The sequence below is a fragment of the Excalfactoria chinensis genome, chromosome 5, assembly GCF_039878825.1.
Source record: "Excalfactoria chinensis isolate bCotChi1 chromosome 5, bCotChi1.hap2, whole genome shotgun sequence".
Lineage (NCBI taxonomy): Eukaryota > Metazoa > Chordata > Aves > Galliformes > Phasianidae > Excalfactoria > Excalfactoria chinensis.
Window position 1 is genome coordinate 40,737,023 of NC_092829.1, and position 20,188 is coordinate 40,757,210.

At 40.9% G+C, this 20,188-nt stretch overlaps 1 protein-coding gene across 1 annotated transcript; it reads right to left on the reverse strand.

The window, feature by feature from the left end:
• Positions 1 to 1,060: 1,060 nt before the first annotated feature.
• HPS5 (HPS5 biogenesis of lysosomal organelles complex 2 subunit 2) lies at positions 1,061 to 19,803 on the reverse strand. The gene is made up of 22 exons (XM_072338925.1): positions 19,545 to 19,803; positions 19,025 to 19,135; positions 18,210 to 18,274; positions 17,446 to 17,638; positions 16,155 to 16,288; positions 14,625 to 14,840; positions 14,270 to 14,341; positions 14,092 to 14,180; positions 13,222 to 13,400; positions 12,832 to 12,990; positions 11,563 to 11,722; positions 9,443 to 9,566; positions 7,779 to 7,925; positions 6,986 to 7,060; positions 5,853 to 6,454; positions 4,421 to 4,544; positions 4,062 to 4,217; positions 3,476 to 3,595; positions 3,041 to 3,154; positions 2,610 to 2,716; positions 1,886 to 2,174; positions 1,061 to 1,491 (listed from the first exon to the last, which is right to left on the reverse strand). The coding sequence occupies exons 1-22, from the start codon at positions 19,674 to 19,676 to the stop codon at positions 1,431 to 1,433; spliced, it is 3,429 nt and encodes a 1,142-aa protein (XP_072195026.1). The 5' UTR covers positions 19,677 to 19,803; the 3' UTR covers positions 1,061 to 1,430.
• Between the last annotated feature and the right edge of the window lie 385 nt (positions 19,804 to 20,188).

Sequence of the window (20,188 nt, forward strand, 5' to 3'; positions counted from 1 at the left end):
TTGGCAGGTAAGAGAACAGGCACAAACATTCCCTATTTAACCTCCCTACACTGCAAGTGCCTGGGTTCTATTCCAAACATGAGGGTGTGGTGTGCTTCCGATAGAAAGATTTGGGCTATTCCCAGCAATAAAACATAGAACTGAAAACTTCTTTTCTTTTTTAGAATTACTTACTTAAGGAATTTTCCACATGCCACGCTATTAAGAGATGAAAGCCTGCTACTAATTCTCTATCTGTAGCTTCATTTCCTCTAATGAGATAACAAACTCCTCACAACAGTCTTTCCTGCAATTGAGATGAAAAAGTCAGATCGTACCCACCAGAAGTCTGAAAGCTGTATTGCTACGGTCTTATCTTGACTAAAATAAAAGCATCATTTCCCAACAGTGTAAGTACTACAAACATACCTAAGATTATTTCTAGACCTTCACAAAGAAATATTTTGAGGTCATTTATTGACATGGGATTGAAGAATTAGAACTTAGTTCTAACGCATGCATTAATTTATTTATTGTTTAACTGAGCTCTGCAAACATCAGCTGCTGACCCGACACTGCAACCTTCTGCTGAACAGGTGAGAAAGTGATAGAGAGAAGGGCCCAAATCAGTGACCTACACCAAAATCTGTTCAAACATGCATCTAGCATGGAAACCACGTTCATACAAACCAGAGTTCTGTAGATGTGAAATTAAACCCAGGTGATTTTATGTCTTCATATCCATATTCTAGCTGATATTCAAAAAGATTTCCTAGCTTGATGGCATCAACTAAACAATAAACATTCAGGGTTTGTTTTTTTTTTTCCCCAGGGTAAAATAAGGCAAGGTCTTCTTGCTTTCTAAAGGTCAAAATGCACTGGGGAATACTGTTGTCCTGAGGTGTATTGAAATAGCACTGCTACACTTACAGTCTTATTTTGCAAACAGCCAGGGGCAATTTAGAAATATCTTACAGTCCAACAGTGAATGAATGTAAGTGCTATCAATCGGTATTATTATCCATTCTGATAAACATCAACACAATTCACAGGCAAACAAGAAATGACACACTCAGATGTATCTCAGGAATAGCTTCTCATGTTTGCAACCAACCAACCAAAAATAGTTTTATACACCAGAACCTGCTTTTGGGGGATTCATATTCTTAACACTTAAGTTGTGCAGACTCAGAAAATACATTTTAATCTTGGAAATTTCGCAGCTCATTTCTGAGATAGACACTGGATTGTTTTAAGTTCCGGAGTGCAAAATTCATCTCCAAAGGAGTGAGGAAGAACTGTGAATGGCTCCCAGTCAGATACCTGCCAGACGGACACTGGCTCAAGACAGTGAAATCTTTGGAGTGAAGCTCACTTCTTTAAGAGCCTGTGAGTTTCAGAGGCACTTTAACGTACAATCGTTACAGTTCCCAAAGCTTTCCCGGCCATCTCTATGCTTGCTGAGACCACAAGAATCGGTCACACTTGTCCAACATGGACTGAATCAGGGCTCTGCAATAAAAGCAAAGGAAAAGTTAAACAGTATAAAAAAAGCTAACAACAGAAAGAACAACACTTCTGCTTTTTAAAGCAAAGTTTAACAGAAATGCAATTACATTTTCGAGGTGACAGCAACATGCATGCCTTCTCTGAAGGCAAGCTGCAGGGCTCAGCAAGACAGACATCTTCAGAGAATCTTCCTCATGTATATCTTATGATCCCTTACTTCCCCTCCTTTTTGCCCCTTTTAAGGTGCCCATATTGCACAACACACAGTTCTTAAGTGAAAAAGCTTTCAGCTGAGTTTAAAATTCAAGAATTGAATTCAGGAGTACAAAGTTTAAAGCACAAAGATCTAAAATAAATGGTGTGCGTACAAACATCTTCCACTGATGCATCATCTTACCTTTGCCTTTTCTCAGCAATTTTCAGTATCTCACAGACACTAGTAAATCTTTCAGACAATTCTAGCATCAAGCCACACTCTTGCAGTAGAGGCAAGGCACGATTTGGGCCAATGGCTTTCGCTAATAAAAGAGCTACATTTTCCACAGTGATGCAATTTGGCCAGCCAGGGCTACCACTGTTGCTAACAGCATCCCCATTCTGTGGGCCATCGTTGTGCAAAGCACTGCTATGATTTTGTGCGAGATGAAGAAGAAACTTCCATTCTTCTGTGGTCTCTGGAATCAAACCTAGATGCAAAATGAGTTTGTTAACATTACTTGCAAAGCACGGTTTGTTACAAGCCTACTGTTTTAAACATGTCCGTACTTTAAAAGCACATAAGCTATTTTCCCTTTAGAGACGTAATAAAAACAGCATTATCAGTAAAGAAAATTTTGCCTTGACTGTATAAAAATTCAGTGCTGAATTACATGTGAAGTTTTGCAATGCTTCACTATTTAAGGCTCTTTTGAGTCATAAAGCAAACAATCGTTTTGCCCATCCTTAACAGCATACCAGCCATTGATGTTTTTCAGACCTGCTGCAGTACACTCAGCTAATGGAACGGTTTCCAAAACACTCATTACAAGAAAACCCAACAGTTGTGACAAATGTAATCAGTAAAGACTAAGGGTTGTTACAATACTGCAGAAAAACATTCATACTGCTTAAGATTCACTAACCATCTTCTTCATTCAACAGGCTCAAATCATCCAAATGAGCAATGTTAGTAAAAGCTTCTATTCTTCTATCCAGCTCCAGGCAGAGAAAAAGATATCCGGGCCAAAACCTTAAATAAGAGAGTAAAGATTTCCAGGAATCACATATTCAGTCTAAACTGAAGCCAACAATAGTAAAGCATTCACTTACAACATCAGTCAAAAGGGAAGCAACTGAATGTCCTGAATGTAAGAAGCAGTACCACCCATTGCAGTATATACAGGCAATACTAGCAATCCAAAATGGGTACCTAGTGCATCAAACTGGGCTCTTAAAGTTCATCCTCGAAAGAGGAAACACTTTTCAATCAAACACATCAGCGGAAGGAGCAGACAGGTGGCTTTCATTTGTATCTTTTCAGGGTCAGAGTATAAGTATGAAGTTTTCATCTCACCCATGTGATTTACAAACATCAGCCATCTTCTCCTTTGTAACAAAATCAGCTGGGAGTTTAATCAAAAGCAGAATGAGTTGGCTGTATCCCCATGTAAACAAATGCGACCGTGGCCTAGAAGATAAGAAAATCTGTTTTCTTATGTATTCATGTTTTCTTTAAAAACTTATGCTTTCTCTATGAAAAAATCAGATGTAGCACGTGAGAGAAGGGAAACACGAGACACAGCGCCTTGCTGTGTTTCAGTAGGAGCAGTCACTCTGTAAAGCATCATGGACAAAGTTATTTAATCCTTTTGTTACTTCTGCTCAGCTCTGCAATATGCAAAATGCCTCAAGGATTCACTGACATCGTAACTGTCATTTAGAACTTAAGCCAAAAGCCCAGTGACCAGCTTTCTGCTGCACTCAGAACCTTGGGCAAATCCTCACTTACCTGGGACTTCCTTCTGCATCTACAGTGTTTGCTCTTTGTGGTGCATCGTGAGAAACTGCCAAGCACAGCCAATCCAGTCGTACTGATTCTGGTTGCAGAAGAGATCTAAGGAGAGATGACCTAGAAAACAAAGCATATAGGAAAAATACTATTGGTAAGTATATGCTGGCTATATAGAGACATGAAAAAAGTTGCACGTGGACAAAAAGACCACCACAATATAAAATGAAATATGGAAAAATCTAGAATGTTTTCTGTTTCTAGGAAGCGAGGGGAAAACAAGTTGATGGGTTGCTGGTTGCATTCCTCCCACACACAGAGTTTTTCTCCCCTTTTTATATGCTGTCCAGCCTCAGTAGACTGAACTGCAGGCACACGAACAATCCCATTCTATTCAAAGCATTATTCACAAAAGTTCTGTCAAAACTAGCACCTTAGCTAACAAAACCCAGTTTAAGAAAGCAACTAAATCTGGCAGAATGAAGAGGCATCTATAACACCAGAGATACAGAAATAGTTGAAAACAAATGAACAAAAACCCCACAGCTAGATGACAAAAGATAAAGAGATTCTGCATTCCCTTTACCTTGTATCCTCTGGCACTGACTTCAAAAGGCTATCTAAGTATGCTAAAAAGTGAGCTGGATTATTCCTGCAAAGCTGCTTGATATCAGAAGGCACAATGGAAGGGTAGAACTTGACCAAGGGCCGAAGAGCCGTTTCCCCAAATTTTTCATAAAGTCTACAGAGAAAGAGAAAAACAAACAATCATTTTTCAGTGCCAAACAACAACATTATCTATTTGCAAAGATACCTTTCAAGTGCAAGACAGCACTGAAAGGTGATCTTCTTAAAAAGATTCCCAGAATGCTCTACAAAGTGTCAAGTGAAAAGCTCTCAGTTAACAGCATGCAGGACAAGGGAAAGGAAGACTTAGCTACAAACCTTTGAACATGTACCAGCAACAGAGGGCTATCATCCCAAGGCCCCGAGTCATGCAGCTGTTTCAGTATTTTCAACATATCTTCATTTTCCATTGCCAAAGTCATTGGACTGTGACACGTTAGCTCTGAAATAAATTAGTGCACGTATTACAGGCAATGTCTTTTGCCTTAACACACATGGCTGCTGTTAAGTGTAGGAACCAAAGTTATCGCTGCCTTCACAGAACATTAGCTAACAGCAGTAATAAATCAACTGAGCCCACGTGTTCATTTCACAGATATCAACATCACTGAGCAGTGCTTACATGATACAGTTACAGATGATATAATTAAGGCACAGAATGATTCACTTGAAGTCTTTGGACCTTGCAAGAAGTCATTTTTCTCTTCTGAAAAAAATCCCACTGTGGGACATATATATATATATATATATATATACACACACGTGTGTGTGTGTGTGTGTGTGTGCACTCTGCTGAATAATCCACAGACCTACATTTTTCAGTATACAACAACTTGCTTCTACTAGTAAATCAAAGCTTCAGTTTGGTCACTGATGTCACAGAAAGCAGAGCTCAAACGAATCTTGATTGTGATGAAATACAGGTATTACTCCACAGACAAGTCCCACTGAGGACAAACTAGAAACGTATACATTACTTTTATCTTTAAGGCACTCACAAAAATACAAATATTGAACTAATTCCCAATAGCCGATACTAACCATCAAAGGTTATATTCATTGACTGATCTCTACTAGTTCCAAATCAATGCTAAGACTACTTCACTCTTAAAAGAAAACACACAAGAAAGCAGCTGAATACAGAGAACAGGCATAGTTCAGTTTTTCAACATAATCAGGAAGCATTAATTTAATGAGACTAAAGAATTTTTGCAGGAAAAAAAAAAGAAGTTTGAAGCGATCACAAGCCATTCACTTGCATAGAACCATTCGGTTTTGTTTCACATTGACGACATTACTCTACAAGCCATATCTTCAATGGCCACTGCAAACACTGAAGCCTCATCTCCTACCTTTTGCTTACTACCATTTACGTTTGATTCCAATTACATTATTCTGATAGTTGAAGAATAAACCCTTGGTTTTAAGTAGAGCTGTTCTGAAACTATCACAGTGTTTAACCGAACTCCATCTAAATTAAAGGTTCAAAAGTAGTTTCTGAGGAATTGCAAAGAAAAGGCAGGAACAGACTCTCCTAGGAGCCAACAGTTTTTAGACTCCCGGGGAAAAACACACAAACAACCCCAAAACAGAACAAAAACTTTCATCTACCAATCAATGCTCCCCCCCATATCACACTGTATCCACAGAAGGAAAATCTGCAGACACATCTTTGAGCTTTTTTCCCCATTTTTCATCCCAAACAAAATCCTGCCCTGAGTTTACCAGTAATAAAACCTTCATTAGTTACCTTTCAATCCTGTAATGTATGTTTCCCATACGTTAGGGCTGCTTGTATACATGGTTATAATACACTGCTTTAGTCTTTTTAAATCCAAAAGGAAGAAGTAGCTTTGTATAAATCTACAAGCCAAGGTCCACAAAGCTGCCGGGGGCAGGCTTTGATCAGAGCCTTCCTCTGCACCACCATTTCCACATGAAACTACACTCAGTTCAAAACACAGCGTTGTCAACTCAACCAGGTCTTTGAGAACATCTGGTTCTAGGTCACATGGAGGAGACACTTGAAAGCAGCCATCCAGAAGTCCCTTGGAATCAGCATTACTTTCATGTATGGTTTGGTTTTCACAGGTTTCATCTTTGTTTTCAGTGCAGTCCTCCTCCACACAACCTGGTTCTTTGCCTATTAGGTCTCTACCATTTGGATTTCCTTGCAGGTTTTCCTCCAGGACTTCCCTCTGTTCTTCAGCACATGCAGCCTTGCTCTTCTGAACAGAGGAAGCAAAATGCTCTTTGCTGCCAAATTTTTCTTCCAGAAAGACAAGCCACTCCTGTAAAACCCTTTTCATACACTGTGGTTCCAACAAACACAGGGGATCCTGGAGTTTGGCTCTGCAGAAGAGAAAGCTGCTAAGTTGCTTGACAGCTGTAAGAGGTCACAAGTGAAATATTATGTGCTTTGTGTAACTCTTAAGTATACACTCCGAAACCTGACTTACAGCCAGTTGCTATTCTTGTGGTTCTGACTGAATCAGACAGAATTTAAGCTAATCACGGCATGCACATTTGATGTTAGTATATCATTACTACTTCCCCAAGCTTTCTTTTGGAATTGATTTTTGTTTGCTTTGGTGGGTTTTTTGGAGTTTTGTTTGTTTGTTTTCTTTTTTTGTGCTTGTTCCCATTTTGATTTTTGGTTTGCATGTAGTTAGGATATAGTTACTTCAGCGTTACCCTTCTGTCCTAAGCAAGCTTACAGCATTCTGATTGGTTTTAAACAGGGGAAACAAATCATTAGCTAAAATAAAAGCCTTATAGGCAACATCAGAAGACGTTCACAACATTACTCTTTCATACAGAACTAAAAAGTCATTTTCCTACTGAAACCCAATGTATCTAGACATCAGATTTTTCTTAGCTTACATAGCTTTTGCTGTTGCAGCCTTAAGATCTTTTAGATGATCCTCCTCTGGAAGCTGGTGGTTCTGCAATTCCGATCTAGGAAAACACACTAGTTTAAGTTGTAAATAAAGTACATTAAATTGATGTGAGGATTTTCCTCGGATTTGTCAAGAAATGACATTAATCCCATTATTTAATAAATAAAACACTTATTTCAAAAGAAGCTCTGTAGGAATTATCAACATACTGGACATCAAGAACAACAACTTCTGTGGCCTCTACTGTAACTTCTGCTCTAACTACAGTTGATTTCTGATGATGCTGCATAAAAACATAATTGTGTCACCATATGAAAGTTTGCATAAATTAGCAAACCACTCAAATATGAAGCAATTTAGCCTTGTACTATTCAGACAAACATTAAATAAGGTAGATGCTTTATAGCTATAATTAAAAAGTTTTGAGAGACAAGGAAGTATTTACTCTCTGCTCAGGAGAGGATATAAACTGCCAGACTTGTATCCATACCTATGATGGGCACCACAGATGCACTACCTAAGTGTTGCTGAATACACTGCATTCTTGCTCATGAGCAAACACGCTCTGTGGAGACTGCACACTCCAGCATCCAGACTCACTCACTGACTGAACCAGGTAAGGAGTCAAGGAGAATCAGTGAAACCCGCTGGAGTAATGACAGCAGCTGGAAACAGCAAGCTCCCCATTCTGCTCAAAAGGGAGGTTTTCTTTAGATTTGCTATCCTCAGAACATCCAGCAAATACAATTGCTAAGAAAATGAGATTTTGCACTTACTCCCTCTCTTCCTGTGGAGATGCTACCAGATTAACAGACGCCTCCTGCTGCTGCTCATCATCCTTTGCCTCTTGTTTCCCTCTGCTATCAGGACTCACATGAAGTGTGCCGATCTTTTCAGTAGTTTTGCGTACAAAGCTGGAAACACTAAAAGAAAGAAGTTCAAACACTTGAAACTGAAAGTTCACACCTGAAAGAATCAAACTATTTCTTTCCAGTCAAACCATAATTTCAAAAGTCTTTATGGCCTGAAGAAGTCTTGAAAAAAATGATCAAAAATCACTGAAAAACTGCTCAGAATTCATACTTCATTCATAATTCCATATTTAAGACTCAGAGGGGCTTGCTGTTTGAAGAACAGGACCACATACTAACATCAAGCACAAGTCATCATTAGGAGATTATGGTCCTCTGGTGGTGATAAATGGTTTTACAGTACTCAAACTTAATTCTTCAGATTATAAAGCTCATTAAAAACATCCTTTTCAAGCCATCAGTTCCTAGCCATTCAGATATGTCAAGAGAAATCTCAACAAGAATACAGAAACTCGATTATTTCTACCACTGCCACAAAGAAAACCTTGTCACCAAGAGCTGAACAGAGAACTCAGCCTTTTGCCTTCTGACTAGCTTAGGACGTCAAAGACAAAAAACAAGAACCAAGCCAAACCTTTAACTTGCTCACCAGAAAATGTGGCATCTTTTATTATACAAAAGAATAGCAAAAGTCAGATGTTTCTGCAGGAGAGAGAAAGGATTCAAACAATAGACTGGACTTCAAATGTATGTGAAGAATTATGGGGAAACTGTAAAATATGATAGAACATAGAGGGTACTTGAAAATTCAGTTCCAAATATTATCAGTAATTGCTTGCACTTGAACTCTTAAGAAGTGCTCCTGGTCTTGAAAGAATTCAAAGCAGGCTGAGATCTTCTTACTACTGATACCAGCTACAGTCTTTTGTTGCAGAATACAATTCATGGACCTCATATTCAAGAGAGAGACCTGCAATTTCTCAGCCCATCATTACGGACCAGAAACATTTTGAGTGAGAAACATACAAGTTTGAAAATAATTATTTAAGTTACAGATTTAACACCATCTGCTTTCTATTTTATAATGAGTTTTAAAAGCAGCTTGATTGCAACACAAAAACAGACACAGAATAAGCTACCATTATTCCACAAACACCTGGGAAATTAACTAGATTTACTGAAAGGTGCATGTGTGAGAGGAGGAAGATGGCAGACTACACAGCATATTTTGTAAGTGTGTTCTGACAACACCTAGCAACAATTACATACTTTAACTTCCGTCCACAACAGCCTAGAGGAAGCTGCCTCTGATTCTTCAGAAATTCAAGTTCCAGGAAAGTGCAAACCATAAACACAGTTTACAAGACACTATTAAACATTTTTAGATATTTAGAAATCTAAAGGTCAAAATCTGAGCTCCATTGAAGCTTACAGCAGTTCCTCACAAATCAAAGCTTCCCCTTGACACCTATTAAGTAGCTGAGCAAAGTGGGCAGCATCGCAAGTGTTTCATATCAGATGCTACATTTTTATAGAACAGAATACAAACTATACCAGACAACGCTACAAATTCAGAGGACAGAAAAGGGAAAGATGTAATGGATGAATGAACGTCCTGTAAGTTTTACCTTTCCTTGACAGCTTGGAGAGAGACGAGAGGAGATGGGGAACGAAATGATAAAGGAATACTGAATGGGAGAAATGTTTCACTCCGGTCAGCCTCTATCGTCACAGATGCATGAGATACGTTGTCTAACAAATGGAATTGAAACAAAGAAACATGAAAAAATGAAACAGTGAAACAAACACAAGTCTCTAATTCCTAACTAGACAACCCGCATAAGATACTTTCATCCTTTTTAGCCTTTCACGGTGATGATTCCAAGGAGACAAAAATGCTACATAGACTCAACAAATGTTTCATTACTGACTTTGAACCTTGCAGGTCTGCTTTGTTAATGGTCTTTAGGCCCTACAGCAAGGCAAGCAATGATCACAACTGCCTGAAAACTATCTTCAAAAAATAGACTTACAGTTCATTTAGAGGACTAAAAACACGATTTAATGCACCAGTAGTTATTTAAGCAGTTAGGAAAATTGTGATATGTATCAATTCACATTGTCCTATTTCCTAAAAGCTGAATAATGTATGAACATAAACACCATGAAACGTGGATATGGTATAATAAATCACTCCCCTATTTGAAGGGATTTCAAGACATAACTCAATACTCTGACTTTTGATAAGGAAATACAGAACCACTGGCTATTTCCCCTTCATTCTTATACACCTATTAGTACCTACAATGTGTTTTGATTAGTTGTTTCCTGTTACAAGCTGCACATTTAAGTGATTAAAATTAGGAAAATAAACACCTTTGCAACAGTCAGAACTAGCTGCACTGTTGAGAAGAAACAGCTATCCTGTTACAGAAGTTCCATCAGAATTCACCACCTCTCTAGAGAGCACCTAAAGATCTTAACTGGTTGTGCCAAAAGGCCCCTTTGTTCATCACTGAAATCAATAATCTAAAAGCTTATGATATCTTACATAACTGTGACCAGGGAAACCAGCATCAGTGCAGCAAGAAAACAGAGTTATTCATTAAGTCTACTTCTCTTAAATATCAAATGAGGGACATATTACTTCAAGGAGCATCCAGAACCTTTCTACTTTGAAATCATCACTACATTTGCTATCACTTGTTGAACAGACAGAACAATTTTAACTCTTAATGTTCAAAAACTACAACTCTTCATTTTAGAGTTTTAATGTTAGAAATCATCGGCTTCCTGTATATTTTCTCACTTATCATTTTCATGGTGATGAAAGTTAAAAGAAGGTCAATGGAAAGGCTACAAACATCACATAATCCAGTCAGTAGGAAAATGCCACTGACAAACAGAAACGTAAAAATCCCTGTTCTCCCCATACCCACCATGGTTTTTCCCCCCAGCAAAGCACTCAGACTATTCAAGGAGGAAGACAGCTCTGTAACAGCTGAGGGCAGACTTTATTGGAATGCCTCTCTACCCTACCATGATCATCATTCCAGGTTTCTTTGTCTCCTCCCAATCTCAACCAGAGAAGAGAATATACGTTGTCTCACTCGACCTTTCAACCAGTGACAGATATTTGATAAGAAATGAAAACAAGTTCCCTGAATAGTCTAAATATTAGTTAATAACAATTGTATAATTCCCATAACAACCTACAGGTATCTAACAGGCAATCCCCTTTATAAATGAAACCCTGCAAGAAAGCTAATAACATTCCTCTTCTAAGCCTACAGCTAACCCTGAAGAAAAACCCAGAGACAAGATTAACAAATTATTTCCTGAAGCTGAAATTACTGGAAAGACAGGGACAGCAAACAAATCTCATCTGAAGCTCAATCAACACCTTCATAGTCAGCCAAGATAATCTTAGCGTTCATGCTGTATTGCACATAAAGGTAGAAAAAGAATTGTGTGGAAGCTAGCCTGGGAAATGCTTTCTGTGCCTTTTGATTTCTTTCTCTCATTTTGTTTGCCTTTAAAGTTTTCCATTCTGTGTAACTAACACTCCAATGTTTCAAGAAGGAGCTTGACTGGAAGGAGGGACGACTGATTGTTCCCACTGATTGAATCAGAAGACTGATGGATGGCATGATAGTGGAAAGTAAAAGCATAGAGCAAAATAATCAAACTCCCATAGAATACATAAGCACTGCATATGAAAAACATATTTGCATTAAAAAAATATTACCAAGCTCCACCTGTTCATCCTCATGGTGTGCATGAAATTCTTTAAGCCTCTCATCTTCTGAGAAGGTTTGACTGTGGAGAGAACATGAATCGTCATCTGACTGACTGCCCCTTCGGCTAATAACACGGTATATGCCGGAGTCCAAGACACTGAAGCTTTCCTGTCAGACAGAAGAAAATTTGGACGTTTTTTGAGTTGTACTCCCTTGTTAAACACCCTGCAACAAATTAAAAACAATCTCCACATAAACAACCTCACAGCACTTCATAATTCCCTATGTGGGTAAGCCATATGCAATATCAATCTTCTGACATATCCAGAATGGATAAGGAAATACATGCTGCTAAGTGTGTAAGTCCAGAGATTTTACAAAGATGTAAATGTTGCAATTGCTCTTAGGAAAGTAGGCTGTAGAACAACTAGTGTATTTTGTAAGAGATTATGAGACAAAATCATCTTGGCTTTTGTGTCATGTACACAAGAGTCCATATTCTTTTTACTATTTAACCATGCCCAGGTAGCACAACTACAGAGCCTCTAACACCACTTCCAGGACATACATACATCCTTTGGCTTGCATCCAGTCAATGTAATTTCACTTTCTCATTTGCAAATGGCAAAAAACACCAAAACCAATTTGTTTACCCTTCACAGTACTGTTTTTTAAGCTTCATTTCTTAAACACTCCAAGTGTTTAAGAACACTCATCAATACAACTCACGTTGTATTAATTATGGAATGCAACCCCTTTCTTGAAAAGCTTTTGGGAAACCAAGTAAATACCGAGACGAAAAATGTACAAGAAAACGTTAAAGAAAATCAAGTGTATTTCTCTGTAGACCTTTCTGCTTCAGCTTTGTGGAGTCAGACAATTTTTTTTTAAACAGAGCTAGGGTAGTTCTCTATGTTCACATACACCACTTTCACCAGAGGAGACTACAGTTACAATTACAATTGAGATGACCTTCAATGAGACACTGTAAAATACAAAATTCAGCTGTAGAGAAAGCCTTCTTTGCATCAATCTTTGTTCACATCTCAGCCACTAGTCATAAAGTAATATGAAAAGACGGTAGGAATACAAGAGCTCAAAGAAGGCAAGTAGTATTCCATACCTCTCTATGCCAATTACCCTCAGAAAGTAGCATTATTGTGTACAGTAGATGTGGTAAAATTGAAAGGCTCATATTCAAGGTGAGCAATGAGATGGCTGTAAGCCACAAAGATAAAGCTTCTGGGTAAAATTTTGAGCACTGCCAATGCACTTACATGAGATGAAATGCTGCTCCTCCTACTGCTGCACGCAGAGTCTAGAGGTTCCAATTTTAAGATGAGTTCTTCCAGATGTGAGATGAGATCCTGCTGGGCTGAAGCATCCAGCTGAGACTTCAGGTGCTCCAACTTTTCTAGAGGCAAATTTTTTCTTGCCTTAAAAGTACACAGTAAAGCAGAAGCATTATTTTTTCTGATGCCTACTTTAAAAATATAATGATAATAATCCAAAAAGCACTATATACACAGGCTCGTTTTCATGCTAGAAGTATAACATCCAGCAGACGTTTTAAAGATTCCAAAAATATGAACTTCAGAACTTAAGAGAAGAGAAGGACAGGAAACAGAGTGAAGTTGCACTGCATACTTAAAGTGATATTTACTCACCCTGCAGGAAATAACTGAATTCTGGAAGAGACAACAGACCCTGGCAGCAAGAGTCCAGAACCCTCTTCTCATCAGGCGCTCTACGCAGCGGTCCACCAGCAGAAGGGAAAAGTGTGCAACTTTTCCATTTGTATGCAGACAAAACAACTCGTTCTTGTGAACTGCTATATCCTGAATATCTGCAAAACCATTTGCACAAAAGCATCTAAGAGTCTGAAACATTCAGCCAGGATTCCCTTTTATTCCTGGAGGAAGCTGAAAACCTATTTCCCACCTGACCCCATGCAACAGTCTAATACACTGCAGCACAAGTGGTGCAAGAAAAAAAACTACAGAGTGCTACACCAGCATTTAACAGCTACAAAGCACAAATACCAAAACTTTACTGAGCTGCACGGATGCTACTTAGTTTTCTTTTACCTCTGAAGAAGAATAGAAAACTACATAAAGGCTGATAAACACAAGAGAAATGCAACATCATTAGCTTTGAAAAAAAGAACAAAAACATTTGCTAGAAGGAACACCCTGACCTTTCAGACCCTTCAGAGGAGGCCTAAGAATAAACAGAAATGAGGAAAAACTACTGCAGATGCAGCTATTACTTTGTAGCATTTAATTACTGTACTGTAAGGTATGCTTACAGTGGGTTTTGGTCCCCTGAGTACAGAGGGAAGGGTTGGATGGAAGGGGTAGGGAGAAGTCTACTACTCAAGGACGTAGCTGACAGATGACAAGAAAATGAGTTTTCTAATAAACGTTCTGCAATCCAGCTGCAGAAACAGAGTTCATAAAGGTTCCGTGTTAAACAAGGACTTCAGAAGCGGCAAATGTAAGAGATAATATTACATAGCTAAGATTCTTAAAGTTTACCTTTTACTTCACTCCACAGCAAGACTTGAACACTTTGTGGAATAAAGATATAAATGCCTCTTTCTGTCCAGGTCAAAACATAATGCTCACTGCAAGCAAAGCAGATGTTACCCAGGCAAAAGTTAACTGTGGTAATAAACTACTTTATCAACAGGAAACCGTGCTGAAAAATACTCACGTCAAATATAGTAGCTTGGGGAAAGATAAAGATTGTGCAGAGCAGATGGAAGTAGCATAATGAGGATCTGTCCTATAAAGAAAAATCATTGTGTGTTACAAGGCCTAACTACAACAGCACCACATTCATAATATAATATCCTCAGCTCTTCAAACCCAAAGCTGGCTTGAGCTTCTGCAGTTACACAGACACCTACAGAACCAAGGCTTTGGATTTTTTTATTTAGTTATCAGCTTCCATTATTAGAGGAGAACATAGTAATATGGCAGTAGGATTAACATCTGAATGCACTGGGAGTTCTCAGTGAGCCTAGAAGCCCCAAGCTGCTTTATCACCAATAATACACACACATTACCTGAGAGTAACAACAGGGAGAGGCGGAGATGAGAGAAGCTGCTTGAACTGATGTGTGCTCTGCACTTCTCCATCAAAGTTCACCTCCCACATCCTCGAGCCAGGCCGGGCACAGTATATCAACGGCTGCTGATTCCCAGTGTTTTTTCCAGCAGGGAAGAAACACGCTCCAAATTCTCCATCTCTCTCTTTGTTACCAATTTTCCAAAACTTCTCTCTTTTGGAGAAAAAGCATTTGTTAAGGCTGCATTATAAAGGCTCTCATTAATCTTCTCTTACTTTTGAAAAACAAAAGAATGAAAATTTAATTACTGAATTGTTCTGTTGGTTTTGGCTTTTCTTTCTTTTTTTTAAATTCTGCAATGAATACACTGAAGTCTGCATTAAGTTTATAAAAGACCAGGTGCAGAAATAGTTATTAATTTATAATAAGTGCTCAGATCATGAGCTTCTTTTTCTTCCACAAATGCTGAAGACAACTTCTGTGGTCAATCCATTTGAATTTAGTCATAGCAACCAGGGCAAGTTCCTGTCAATGGCAGATAGCAAATGTAGCTCTGAGAAAGGCAAGGGGGGGGGGGGGGGGGAACTGTGGAACCAGCCAGACAACCTCAGCTACATCATCCCTGTGAATGCAGCACTGCAAATGATCCCAGAAATCATTTCCAGGCATGGGAAAGATAAACACAGAGTTATGAAAGAGAAATCATGCTAACATGCCTTCTGCAAAAGAATGACTGCATTGTTACATCAGGGGAAACTAGGCATCTATCTTGACCTCAGGAAGGCTTCTGACACCAACTCGCACATCTTCGCAGAGAAGCCAAGGAAACATGGGATAGATAAACAGCTCCAGCTGGTTGCAGAGCAACTTTGTAGGGGTCATGGTGGCCAAGCTCAGTACAAGCCAGCAATGCTCAGCACTGCTCACACATTTCTGGGGGTGCTGGGGTCAGTTCTGGGCTACTCAGTACAGGAGAGCCTTGAACATAATGGAGCAAGTCCAGTTTAGGGCTACAAAGATGATGATGATGAGATTACAGCACCCACCACCTGAGAAGAGGCTGAAAGCTGGGCCTGCTCAGCCCGCAAGGAAAGCTGATGGAAGCATGCATGTCTTATCTGGTCTTACCCATGTGTAAGTACCCAATGGGGAGGGGGGGGGGGGGGGGGTGGTGTACAGAAGTGTAGCAAAAAGAGTGAGGCTGTTATAGGTGGTGCCCAGACACCACACAACAAGAGGACAAGAGGAAACAGGCACAGACTGAAATACAAGAAACACCATTTCAACATAAGAAAAGCCTCTGATGTTGTGAGAGTGTTGTGAGAAAGGCTACCCTGAAAACCTGTGGAGCCTCCCCTCCTGAAGATGTTCAAAACCTCATGAGATACAATTTTGTGCAATCTGTTCTACTAAACTACGCTTTAAGCAGGGAAGTGAAAGTAAATCATCTCCAGAAGCTCCTCCCAACTGTAGTAATTCTGCACGACTCTGGAGATTTCACTATTTTACAAAGAAAACATAACTTGCCTCTCAGTATCACATAAATAAGTGCGTGTCAGTGAAGATATGAGCAATCTTCCATCCAAATAATCCAGCTGAACAACCCGAGAATCTACAGTGGTTATAATCTGAACAGGAAACATCACAAAAGTAGCAGCAACCTATGATTTAAAATAAATAAATAAATAAGAAGAAAAAAAAGAAGAAAAAGAAAAAGCATTAGTTTAGTACAAAGACTATTTGAAGTTAGAATTGCAGAATTCAGAAAAGGCTCGTGTGTGCTACGAATAGAAAGCACAAGACAAAGTGAGTCAGTGCAGTTCCTCTCTTTTCTCCCTTTAAAGAAAAAGGTTCTATTGCTCAGAGACATCTGAGTTCAAATTATTTTCTTCCCAAGATCATTACTGAAGTCTTAAGGAAAAAAGATCATCTTATCCCATTGCATCCTGATATTTCTTTATAAAAAGAGCATGGCTTTTGTAACATTGAGAGGGTTCTTTACTCCTCTGTAAGCCTTGTGTGCTTGTCAATTGTCTCAATTCTGCCCATGGGTACTTTCGGCTAACAGTCTTAAATAGACATCTGAGGGATTGCTGAATGCAACCCAAACCAAACCACCTTCCATCAGATTTTGGTGATTTATATCAACACACACACTTTTTTTCTTTTTTAATTACCCTGCACCAAACTACCCAAATGCTGTTATACAAGTCCCCCAGTCTGCATGGGTGGCAGAACAAAGTCATGTTCTCATTCATAAGAAACTACTGGGAGTTCCTCTCCCATTTTCTAGTGGACTGTCTCTGTATCTGACAGCTTTATGTTGTCATCTTTGTTTGGAATGCATCAATTTCTTGCTCTGAACAAACTGCATTACATGTGAGACTCAGCAGTCTTAACGGGCAGAACCATTATATCGTTCTATCCTACCTGAAGGGAATTCTACAAGACCATGCTCTACCTTGATCATAGCATATACATTTAAGACACACTGTGGATTTGCTCAAGTCTGTGAAGGCTGGACAAGCTTAGGTCAGAACCTCTTCATGGAAAGCCTATTGGAACCCACTGTTCCTTTGCACTGCTAAATCACACAGTTTTCAATGCTCTAGATTCACTTTTTGCTGAGTTACTAACTTGGCTAAAGCAAGGGTAGCAAATTTACAAGTCATCACTTCTAACTGTTGTCTCAAGAGACTGTTTTTCATCCCAGCAGACAAAGCTAACACAAGTTTTCCTCCATTCTATGTCACTTAAAGGAACTCACCCACCTCCCTCAGGAACCTCTCAATCTCAAACAAAGTAAGCGATATTTTACCTTCCCCTGTTTGGATGCGTTAATTTTGATGGCTGATACTTTCCCCACGTGATCTCCTACAAAAACACGCAGGGCGGCTGTATCCCAACACAGAGCTGTAACTTTTCTGCCCTTATGCTCAGAGGAAACATAAATCCGTTCTGGCTTCCCACGGCGTTCCTGATTCAGCTCCCAGACCACCACAAGACCCTGGCTGCAAAATTGAAAAGAAAACACAAGCTGAGAATGAACCATGTAGAGACATTCAGTGTTTTACCAGTAATAAAAATGCCTTATACCAATAATACCTATACAAGAAGTCCCGCTCAGAGCTGGCTGCGTTAGAGGCTGCATGCTCTCAAGAAGCCAAACATCCTTCATTGTGCCACTCAGCAGCAGCAGCGCTGGTTGGTTACTCTTACACTGACTGGTATTGCCAACAAGAATGTTAAGCTTGAGGAAAAATGAGTATTCACATTTTAATATAAATGGTGTCAGCTATAAATTTCACTGTGACAAGTCAATGAAGATCTTTCTTCCAATGCTGAATGGTCTCAGGAGAACATTTATCAACATAACTTCACATGAATTAGCTCTCAAATAGATAATTTGTTACAGAAAAACAACTTACTAAAATAATTACCCTAGAGATTTATTCTGTTGAGGCATCTACCAGTTAATTCCCTACCTTGCCCCCTCTCCCCTCAAGTTCTCAATAGACATCAATTTGAAACTCAGAAGTTACTTCATAACATCGAGCCAACATTCAGGTTTATATCGCTCACCTAGTGGCAACAGCAACATAGTCTTCATCGTGTAAACAACACGCAACTCGGGAAATGGCACCCTCCTGAAAGCAAATACAGCAGGGAGCGCAAATAAGTGATGCTCTTGTACTACCTCCACCAGGCCATAACTTTTATCTCTATGAAATAACACAGATTAATCTGTGTGTTGCAGGTGTTCTGTTTGTTTGGATTTTGTCTGCACATACTGAGCAGCCCAAAGCATGACTTGATTAAGAAAACCAACCGCATATCATCTGCCAATGTAAAAACTTAGAAAGCAGTCCCCCATCTTTGTAACTACAGGCATTGCTTTCGCCAAGAATTAAGCAAGATGTTCATAATCTTAAAAAGATGGCTGCATCCATGCTACACAGGGAGCAACAGCAGCTCCCAGAAAACAGTATCCAGATGTAGAAACAGCAATCCCCTTTCTTGACTTCTTTCAGAAACAAAGCATGCTAGCTTGCTTTTTCTTTGCTTACCCAGAGAGTTCACAGTTTGGTACCCAGACATTAACGCGACCCATGTGTCAGCTGCTCTGGTGTTGAAGGGTTTCTCTCTGACTCTCACATATTCAGGTGGCTTTCAGGCTGCTGTTAACTAGAAAGAGACCTGGTCTGCCCTACTCAAACCACCTTTATCACATCCCACGTACACTGTTACACTGCACACTGTGCGGATAGCTCAGCACCACAGACTTTTTCACAGTGCAGCAGTATGAAATCTGACCTCATTTAGACAGCTCAACAAACTGAAAGCACACCTCCCCCAGGCCTGTTTCCCCTCGATGATTCTCTGCATTATCCCCATACCTTATGGGTAAGGAAGAGCCTCTGCTTCCAACCATCCTTCTGGATAAGGTTCAGCCCTCCTCCTGAGGTGCCGAGAGCCAGCCACTTCCTTGACACGGTGATGCACGTGCACTGCAAGAGAAAAGACCACAACGGAGAACCTGAGCAAGAGCAGAAAGTGGCACCTTTTGTTTCTGTTATTGTCGTACTTTTAAGGGGTCCCCCACACGCCAGCCTTACGGGCTGCTGGTGGAACGCTGTCAGCACAGCCAACAGGGAAGTAAAAGTGTTCTTAGAGACTGAATTGAACAAAAGACAGGAATGAGCTCAAGTCACGTTTTTCACCCTACAAGGACAAAACACTCACGGAGCACGGTTCTGCCTTCACTTCCTCATCTCCCGTAGCACCCTAAATAACGGAGCATCCACGCACCGAGATGAATAACGCTCGGAGCTTAATTAAAACAACAACTACGCAACAGCCCGCGTAAGGAAACTACGCGAATTAACCCAAGCTGAAAGCGTCCTACCCATCACGCACCTTCAGCCGAGCAGAGTCCAGCCGCAGCGCGGCCAACAGCGGGTCTAAGCACTCCAACTCCACCAACACGTGGCTATAGGAGTCCGGCACGGCCGCAGGTAGCGCCGTGGGCACGGCCGTCCCCGAGGCCATGGCACGGCCGGGCACAGCCCCGCAGCCCGACAGCCGCCCCGTACCCGCGCGCTACGCGCCGCCGCACGCTTACAGCCACCGCCCCGCGGCACGTGACCCGCGGAGGGGGCGGGGCGAGCGGCTCGGGGCCACCGCCCGCTGCGTCAAGCCGAGCGCGCGGCAGGAAGCTGCGTCACGCGCGCCCGCCTGGCCCGGCCACGTGACGCTGACGCGCGGCGCCCCCTCCCGCCGCGGGCCGATGCCGAGGGGAGGCCCCTCCCCCGCAGCGCGGCGGCGCCGACCTGGGAGCGGAGCGGCGGGACCGCCGGGCCCATGGCGGGGGACGAGCGACACCCGCGAACGGCGGGGCCGGGTGACAGCGGCGAGGAGGGGAGAACCGGGCGCGGCGGGATGGGGTGGGGGGGCGGCGGCACGGCCGAGCCCCCGGGAGCTCCCCCCTCCGCCTTACTGTCATGGCGGCGGGGGAGGGGCCGTCACGTGAGTGCGGAGGGGGGGGGGGGCGATGGCGGCGG